This window comes from Acomys minous (genome assembly GCF_964271855.1).
Source record: "Acomys minous genome assembly, chromosome: 13".
Lineage (NCBI taxonomy): Eukaryota > Metazoa > Chordata > Mammalia > Rodentia > Muridae > Acomys > Acomys minous.
Window position 1 is genome coordinate 4980056 of NC_140495.1, and position 9925 is coordinate 4989980.

At 50.4% G+C, this 9925-nt stretch overlaps 1 protein-coding gene across 1 annotated transcript in view; it reads right to left on the bottom strand.

Moving 5' to 3' along the window:
• The window catches only part of XYLB (xylulokinase), a 35078-nt gene extending 25520 nt beyond the window's left edge, over positions 1-9558 (bottom strand). Inside the window, exons 1-5 of the mRNA XM_084754920.1 lie at positions 9387-9558; positions 8070-8152; positions 5675-5744; positions 1943-2023; positions 142-228 (exon numbers count right to left, since the gene is read on the bottom strand). Of these exons, the coding sequence (XP_084611046.1) occupies positions 142-228; positions 1943-2023; positions 5675-5744; positions 8070-8152; positions 9387-9488 (423 nt within the window). The 5' untranslated portion in view covers positions 9489-9558. The remainder of the gene's footprint in view (positions 1-141; positions 229-1942; positions 2024-5674; positions 5745-8069; positions 8153-9386) is intronic.
• Positions 9559-9925: the final 367 nt, after the last annotated feature.

Below are 9925 nucleotides of genomic sequence, written 5' to 3' on the forward strand. Positions count from 1 at the left end.
GCAGAGTGTGCTCACTGAGCTATTGTCAATGCCACCTTCAAACTCAGGCCACTGCCGAGAAGCCCCAGACCGCAGGGCTCACGGGACACAGGGGTTCCTCCGCCTGCTTTGCACCTTATTGTATTTATTAAACATCTTCACCTGCAGCTGCTGATGTAACGGGAGAGCCGGTGACAGGCTTGACAGCGCCAGGCTGGCTCCAGCCTTCCAGTAAACGCTTCCGTGTTGCTGTTGAGGGAACGCAAGCACACATTCAGGTCCTGTGCCCTGGAGTCACAAGCTCCTACAGATGCAGACCCAGATCTCAAGCCAAAAAGACAGTCACCAAGCCTGTCTCTGCCACCTCTCTTTGTCACCCAGCTCAGTGACCTGGCACTCTGGTCAGCAGATGCCTTTATGATACTAGGTTTTCACATTCGTAAAATGAGCGGGAACCCCATCCTATCACCTCAAAACTTGCAGGAAAGGTTCTAAAATCACTGGACTGCACTTTGGTATCTTTTACCAAACTGTACTAATATTCCAAATATCACCTACAGTATTACTTGAAGTTGATTCCTGCCATTTATTCACTTAACACACGCAGTGGGCACCAAGATCATGGCAGGCACAAAATAAAAAGGTTATTCCTGACCCAGATATCCAGGACAATGACTTGAGTGAACACATACACACAGACACACACAGACACACACACACACAGACACACGAAAAAAAACATAAAACTGTTCATTGTTAGGCTCACTTCCTATTGCTTTTCCTTTTAGGAACTAGAAAGAAATTTTGGTGCCACCAAACCACATAATAAATCCATATCTAATGTTTCCTCCATCCCTTTATAGGACCTGTACATAGCTCCTGTTTTCCTTTGGGTCTGGTCTGTTGAGTACTGGGGAGTGAACCACCACTGAATTCTATCCCTAGCCGCCTGCTTATCTTGAGACAGGGTCTCACTCACCTCCCCAGCCTAACCGCAAACTCGCCCTGTAGCGCAGGTAGGCACGAAACTTAACCATCTTTCACCTCAGCCTAGGAATTAGCTAGGATTACATGCCGACACCATCAAGCCTAGTTAAATGTCGTGTTTTATATCACAGAAGCCTCTCAGATTCTTGTGCCAAGAAGGCCAGCCATGCACTTGGGAGGCAGAGGCAGACAGATCTCTGTGAGTTTGAGGCCAGCCTGGTCTACACAAAGCGAGTCCAGAACAACCAAGGCTACAACAGAGAAACCCTGTCTCAAAAACAAAACAAAACAAATCAGGCCAGCCATCCAACCCGTAAGGTGAAAGAGCTAGGGGTATTGCTACTACCAGAGAAATGCGTACTCAAGTTTAAGGCCAGCCTTGTCTACAGAGCAAGCTCTAGGACAGCTAGGGATATACAGATAACCCGGTCTCAAAAAACTAAAAAAGAGCAGGGTGTGGTGGCGCATGCCTTTAATCCCAGCACTCGGGAGGCGGAGGCAGGCCAATAGCTGTCAGTTAGAGGCCAGCCTGGTCTACAAAGCGAGTCCAGCATGGCTAAGATAACATAGAGAAACCTTGTCTCGAAAAAAACAAAAACCAGGGCTGGAGAGATGGCTCAGAGGTTAAGGGCACTGACTGCTCTTCCAGAGGTCCTGAGCTCAATTCCTACAACCACATGGTGGCTCACAGCCATGTATAATGAGACCTGGTGCCCTCTTCTGGCCTGCAGGTGTACATGCAGGCAGAGCAATGTATACATAATGAATAAATAAATTTTTAAAAAACAAAACAAACAAAAATCCCAAAACCAAACAAACTGAACTAAAAAAGGAAGGAAGGAAGGAAGGAGAGAAGGGAGGAGAGAAGGAAGGAAGGCAGGCAGGCTCATTCAGTCCACGGAGAGTCATCAGCTCAGCACCCATCCACTGCTGAGATAGCTGAGTTCCCAGGGCTATAGAGCTGCTGTTGACAAACCTGGCCTGCTCCGGATAAGGCTAGAACTTGAGAGAAGTCAAAGCCAGAAGCCTTCATCTTGTCCAGGATCAGGTCCAGAGCCTGAGAGGAAGAGTAGAATCAGCCATGACTCAATGGAACCACTGAGTCCTCGAGCCACAAGCCTGAGCATAGCATGCCAAGGGCCCTGCAGAGAGGAGGGTCTCCATGCAGGAGCTGTAAGTGTCAGCACAGCTGGTTAAACAAGCAGGCGGCAAAAGAAAGGGTCAACTTGGCAGAACACATGCTTTTGTGTTTGTCTGCTTTAAGCATTTATTTTTATTTATGTGCCTGTGTACATGTCTATGTGAGTGTATGTCCCATGTGTGCAGATGCCTGTGTATGTGTCTATGTATGTCCCACGTGTGCAGGTGCCTCTGTGGGTCTATGTGAGTGTATGCCCCATGTGTACAGGTGCCTGTCTATGTGAGTGTATGCCCCATGTGTATAGGTGCCTGTCTATGTGAGTGTATGCCCCATGTGTATAGGTGCCTGTGTATGTGTCTATGTGAGTGTATGCCCCATGTGTCCAGGTGCCTGTGTATGTGTCTATGTGAGTGTATGTCCCACGTGTGCAGGTGCCTATGTGTGTCTATGTGAGTGTATGCACCATGTGTGCAGGTGCCTGAGGAGGCCAAGAGAGGTCATCAGACCCCCTGGAGCAGCCTGACGTGGGTGCTGGGAACTAAACTCAGGTCCCATGGGAGAACAGCAGCAGGAACTCTTAAGCACTGAGTCATCTCTTGAGCTCACTTTGGGGTTTTTGAGAGAAGGTCTCATGTAGTCCAGGCTGACCCCAACTCATGATGTAACCAAGTTTGGGGGTCCCTGAAGGTACCCAGGCAGGGAAGTGAACCGAGCAAAAAGGGAAGAATGAAAACTTGGTGCAGGTTGACTTCAAACCAGGATCGGACTTCGGTGAGTCTAACAGCAGGTGGCTTCCTGCCAACATATTTAAGCCCATTGTAATCTGGAATAAAAAAGTCTCCTGGTGTGTAATACAATCCCCCAGTGCACAAGGAAGCATTATTACCCAGAAATTCAACCCAGGGTAATTGTCACTTCTCGCAAGAAGACGGGTTCTAGAGATACATTAGCTATACTAACAAAAGGCCTAACGGTCTGGCCTGGTCTCCGTCATACAGACAGCACAGAGGTCATCTGGGCCATTAGCCACCTCGGTCCTGGCTCAAGGTGCATGGGGGAGCCTCTGGCTATAGGAGTCATTTGAATTACTAGCCAACTCCGGCCCTGGTTGTAGGAGCTTGATATGGCCTGGCCCAGCAGATAGCGCAGATCACCAGGCTTATTAATCACTTCCAGTTCTCAGCTTTCTGGGTGGAAGAACAGGTTTTTCATATTTCCCACTGGAAAGACAATGCTGTATGCTTAATGTTCCTGGAGACCTGTGGCTCCCAACAACTAAGAATGACCTTGAACTCCTGACCTTTCTGCCTTCATCTCTGAAGAGCTGGGATTCCAGGATTTGGACCACGCCTACTCTGGCTAAGTAAATGTTAAAGAAATGAAAGCATGCCAAGCTTAGTGGGGCACGCCTTTAATCCCAGCACTCGGGAGGCAGAGGCAGGCGGATCTCCGTGAGTCCGAGGCCAGCCTGGTCTACAGAGCGAGTTCCAGGATAGCCACAGCTCACAGAGAAACACTGTCTCAAAAACAAAACAAAACAAAACCAAAATAAAACAAAAAAATTGAAACCATAACCCAATCCTCAGGATTTCCGTCTCCACCTGGCGTCTCCTAAGCACTAGGGAAGAAACAAAGCAAACAGCTCAAGTTGCTTGTTTTTCTTCTACTTGCAGTTCTGCTCACTGAAGTACCACAGAGAAGGGCAAGCCAGGCAGAGGCTGCGTCAGGAGCGTCATCTGCCTGGACAGAGTCTGCACACAGGAGCCTGAGGCTAGAGGAGTGGGTGGAGCCAGTGTCTGCGCTGTCAAGAGTTGGGATCTCTTTTTCTAGGGGTGGGTGGGATGGTGGTGGTGTCCAGTAGAATGTGCCATTACTGCCTAAGACCTCATGGCCAGGTGGGCTGGGATGCAGCTTAGCTGGCAAAGCGTTTGCCTACTATACCTAAAGCAGTGGGCTCTGTCCCCCAAATCACATAAAACCAAGCATGGTGGCGCACATGCTTATTATCTTAGTACTTGGGAGACAGGGTTGGGAGGATTAGAAGTTCAAGGCCACCCTCAGCTATTTGAGGTCAACCTGGAACATATGAAAACCTGTCCTAACATGTATATATTTCAAGGCAGCTAAACAGACAGACAGACAGACACATAGATATAAACACCACCATGGCAAGAATTTGAGACTTCATCGCAACTTGTATCTCCTGAGGTCAGCTTTTGTCTAACCTGGCAACCACACTCCGTGCTAAGATCACTCCTGGCCCTGACAATGCTGCCTGTCAAACCTCAGGCAGGAGCGCAAGGACTGGAAGGTTAGAAACTAGTCCAGCTATAGAGGCTGCCACCGCTCAGCGACCATCCTGGCTCTTACCCACCCACCCTGGCACAACCCTTAATCTCTGGGACCTCTTGGCAACGGCCTTCCCCTGACCTCCCGACGCCACCTTAGGTCTGGCTCAGTGTCCTGAAGTGAATTTCAGCCAAACTGTCTGGCTGGAAGCCAGCCTTAACTCCACTCTCCCAGCGTTTGACCCATGATCAGGCAGACAAAAGAGAACTCACACTATTCTATTTTTTGTTTGTTTGTTTGTTTGGTTGGTTGGTTTTTCGAGACAGAATTTCTCTGTGTAGCCTTGGCTGTCCTGAACTCATTTTGTAGACCAGGCTAGTCCCGAACTTACAGAGATCTGTCTGCCTCTGCCTCCCCAGTGCTGGGATTAAAGGCATGTGCCACCACCGCCTAGCTTACTCTATTTTTAAAACAGAAATAATAGCTGGGCTTGGCGGCACATGCCTTTAATCCCAGCACTCAGGAGGCAGAGGCAGGCAGATCGCTGTGAGTTCGAGGCCAGCCTGGTCTACAAAGGGAGTCCAGGAGAGCCAAGGCTACATAGAGAAACCCTGTCTCGAAAAAACAAAAAACAAAAAACAAAACAAAAAAACAAAAAACCAAGAAAACAGGAGAGATGAGTCAGTTATTAAGATCACTGGCTGCTCTTCCAGAGATCCTGCGTTCAATTCCAGGCACCCACATGGCAGCTTACAATTGTCTGTAACTCCAGTTCCAGAGGATCTGCACCCTCTCACAGGCATACATGCAGGTAGAACAGCAATGCAAATAAAGCAAATTATTAAAAATAAATAAATAGTGGTGGCGCACAACTTTAATCCCAGCACTTGGGAGGCAGAGCAGCTGGATCTCTGTGAGTTCGAGGCCAACCTGGTCTACAAACAGAGTCCAGGACAGCCAAGGCTACACAGAGAAACCCTGTCTCAAAAAATCAAAACAAACATAAAGCTTCAATGGCAGGACTTGCTAACTTATGTGGCTCTGGTACCAGGGAGTCCTTTGTGAGTCCTCTCAGACAAGTACAGGCACCAGTTAAGGCTGGCCTGCCCTGGAACCACTCTGACTTCCGCTAACCCCAGAGTTATACAGTCTCTCTGTTTTGTTTGTAACGCCTGCGAGTTACATAGTCTCAATGGATGTCTCCATGAGCTGCCACTGTGGGGCCAGCAGTGGCCCAGGCTGGATACAGGAGAGGCAGGGGAGCCTTTCTATGCTTACCTGGACCCACATCAGGACCGGAGAGGTGACCGTCAGCCTGTCCTTGTGTACATGGACACCGCCCTGAGTTCTGCAGGGAGAACAGGTATGTGGGATGGAGCCCTGAGCAGGCTAAGCTCTGAGGAGCTGGCCCCTGGTGGTAGAGGCCTCCAGGTGAAGGACAACACTCCTTGAAGGCATGGAGCCTTTTTTCATATGAAACAAGACAGGTTTGTTTGGTTTTTTTTAAGTTTTCATTTTATCTATATGAGTGTTTTGCCTACATATATGTCTATACCACGTGTGTGTGTGTATGTGTGTGTGTGGTCATCTTGGAGGTTAGATGAGGTCATAAGATTTCCCCCCTAGAACCGGAGTCATAGGTGTTGTGAGCCACTATGTGGGTGCTGGGAACTGAACCCAAGTCCTCTGGAAGAGCAGCCAGTGCTCTTAACTGCTGGGCCGTCTCTCCAGCTCTTAAGGAAAACAGTTCATAAAAGGCAGATTCTCAAAAGAGAAAGCCTTGCCCAGAAGGCAGGAGTGGGCCTCAGGACTGAAAAGTGGTTCCCTCCCACCCCACACACACCCAAGAGTCTTTCATCGTAGCTCAGGCTGGCCTGGAACTCGATCCTGCTTGCCGAGGTTGCAGGCGCACACCACACACCCCTTGAACAGGTGACCTTATATAAGAGAGGCTGACGGTATAGCTAGCTTCATGATACACCGAGCGAGCGGGTACTATGGACAAAGCCCTCCTTGATGCCCAGGACAAAAAAAAAAAAAGAGTAAATTTCTTACAAAGGAGCAGCCAGCCAGGTGCGGTGGTACACACCTGCTCCACTCAGGGAGGGAGAGGCAGGGACTCTGTGAGTCCGAGGCCAGCCTGGTTTACAAAGAAAGTTCAGGACAACCAAGGCTACACAGAGAATGCTGTCTTGAAAAAACAAAAACAGCAATATGAAACAAAAAGCCAGCCAAGTGTGGTGGCGCACTCCTGTAATCCCTACACTCAGGAGGGAGATACAAGAGGACTACGAAGTGGGGGCCAGCCTGGGCTACAAAGTGAGCCTTTGTCTCAAAACAAAACAAAACAAAACAAAAAACCCAGATGAGGTGGTTGTAATCTCAGAATTTAGGGAGTAAGGCGGGAGGATTAGGAGGTTAAGACTATTTTCAGCAGCCGGGGACGGTGGCGCACGCCTTTAATCCCAGCACTCGGGAGGCAGGCAGATCGCTGTGAGTTCGAGGCCAGCCTGGTCTACAAAGCGAGTCCAGGACAGCCAAGGCTACACAGAGAGACCCTGTCTCGAAAAGACAAAAACAAAACCAAGATTATTTTCAGCTACAGCTACACAGTGAGGTACAAGAGACCCTGTTTCAAAAAGAGGTACGGGGCTGGGGGCTGGGGGCAAGGGGAGCAGATACACACAGATGCACATGCCATGAGCCAAAAGGGCTCTTGAGAAAAGGCGGCTGACAGATGTAACCATTGGACTTTGGATGTGAACATTTGTCTTTATAGCTTCTCCAGTCTGTGGTACTCTTCCTTTTTTTGAGTCAGTTTCTCTGTGTTACAGCCCTGTCTGTCCTAGAACTCACTCTGTAGACCAGGCTGGCCTCAAACTCAGAGATCCGCCTGCCGCTGCCTCCCGAGATAAGAGGCGTGCACCACCACAGCCCAGGTTTGTGGTGCTCTTTCCTTAGTAACAGAAGATGGCCAAGCACAGCCATCAAAAGCTACACCCTGCACAGTGTAGAAAACAGATCTCAAATCTGTGAGTGAATGACTGAATTGAACTGGGAAGCAGTAGTGGAGAAATCACTCTGTGTATAGAAAGAAAAGAGTCTCAGTGGCTGAAGAGATATAGCTCAGGGGTTAAGAACACTGGCTGCAGGCCGAGTGTGGTGGCGCACGCCTTTAATCTCAGCACTCGGGAGGCAGAGGCAGGCGGATCACTGTGAATTTGAGGCCAGCTTGGTCTACAAAAGCGAGTCCAGGACAGCTAAGGCTATCACAGAGAAACCCTGTCTCAAAAAACAAAAACAAAAAAACCCAAAACACTGGCTGTTCTCTCAGAGGACGTAGGTTCGATTCCCGGCACTCTACGGTCGCTCCCAATGTCTGTAAACTCTCCAGTTACAGGGGATCTGATGTCCTCTTCTGGCCTCCTCGGGCACCAGGCAAGCATGTGGTGCACAGACAGACATGTAAGCAAACACCCAATCACATAAAGTGATGATAACGATGATGATGGTGGTGGTGATGATGATGGTGATGACAGAGGATGCTCATGGTCTACGTAGACCACCCCTCTCTTGCTCAGTTAAATCAGAACAGTACAGCTGATAAACGCAAATGGTTTAGGGAGGATTCTCACACTGCCCACCCACCCACAGATGCGCATCAGGTACATACCCAAATTCAGGAAGGTCTCTGTCAAAATGCACACTGTCTTCATAGAAGACGCTCAGCTCTGTGTCGACAGCAACAACTTTAACCTGGAAGACATTTATGAAAACGGTATACAGAATTTTCTCAGCCTCTACCGTGCCCAAGAGACCTCTAATGTCTGTCAGGGTTCAGCTACTGTGCATCAATGTAACCATAACAACGTAAGTTTCATGGGCACATTCTCAAAGATTTAGAAGGGGGGAAAAAAAAACAAGCCAGGCCTTTAATCTCAGCACTTGGGAGGCAGAGGCAGGCGGATCGCTGTGAGTTCGAAGCCAGCCTGGTCTACAAAGTGAGTCCAGGACAGCCAAGGCTACACAGAGAAACCCTATCCTGTCCCCAAACAGTGGAGGCCATGACTCTGAACCTGGCAAGGATGCTTGTCTCCAGGGGGCTGTCCCCCAGAGCCATGACCCCCGTCAAGCCATATACGACACCCTCAACGAAGCCTTTCTAAGCTCAGGGAAGATGGAGAAACAAGTCTAATGGCACACGGTGGCTCTCTGAGACCGAGGGATGTTCCTTCCCCTTGGGGACTAGCGAGTTCTGCCTCTTTTCACCCCTCTGAGTGGGTTTTACAGCCACTGTACTTATTCCCCAAGGACGGATGTTGAGACACCACTGGGTGTCCCGTGCTTACTTGGAAGCAAATTTTAATTCTCCTCAGCTATCTGCTGGCAACACCAACCTCTCTGACCAGTAGTCCTGGGATTACAGACCCTAGCACGCTGGTGCCAGCCAAAAGAGGTCACGGGGTAGGGGACAGGCAAAGTCCACTTGCACACTATGCTCACTTCACTTTTAAAAAGTAAAGATGCCTGGCGTGATGGCACCTTCCTTTAAACTCAGCACTTAGGAGGCAAAGGCAGGTGGCTGGAACTCTGCTGAGTTCGTGGCCAGCTTGGTCTACACAGTGCGCCCAGGCCAGCTAAAGTTACATAGTGAGGCCCTGTCTCAAAATATTAAAATAAAATAATAAATAACTAAATACTTAAAAATAAAGTAGAGGTGCTCAGCTGTGACCCGGGTCTAGGTTATGCATGGGCGCACACCTTTGCCAGCCTGTGGGCTCCGTTGTTTTCGCTGAGTGTCCCGGGGCCCTGCCATGCGAAACCCGAAACCCGCGTGGACTTCTCGAGTCACTTCCCCCCCGCCCCCCCCCTTACATGTCCACGGGGCTCCGCGGGGAGGCACCGCGGTTTCCGGAAGGACGTGTGTCGCTGGCAGAGAGCATCGCCAGGCTCCCACTCCGCGCAACGCGACCCCCCGCCCCCCGCGTACCTGCTGCGTGCTGAAGTCCCAGCCCAGGCAACAGCGGCGGCCCGCGCGCTCCGCCATGGTCCTGGGGGTCCCCGCTGCTCGTCGGTGCGTCCGTCCTTCCATGTGTCCTGCGGCGGGTAGACTGTGGCCGCGCTTTCGCTCCGCTCCGACGCCCGGAGACGCCAGGGCCCGCCCCCGCCACGCCCAGCAGGACTCTGGACTGGAATCACGAGTCGGGACTACACTCTGGCGCCGCCTGCAGGAGGTCGCGAGTAGGACTGCGTCTGGCTGGGGCGCTTGATGGTCGCTACCGGTGCAGATCCCTCAGGGTTCACACCACCTACATGTGCCCGCGCAAACACCCTACACACACTCACGCACAGCACACAAACACAGGCACATGCACACACACCACGCACGTGCGCACACATACACTCTCATGCACAGCACACACCACACACACACACCACACACGCACACAAACACAGGCACATACGCACAGACACAGGCACACACACACACACACCCGGCTTTCCTTGGGGACAAGTGGGACACAAGTT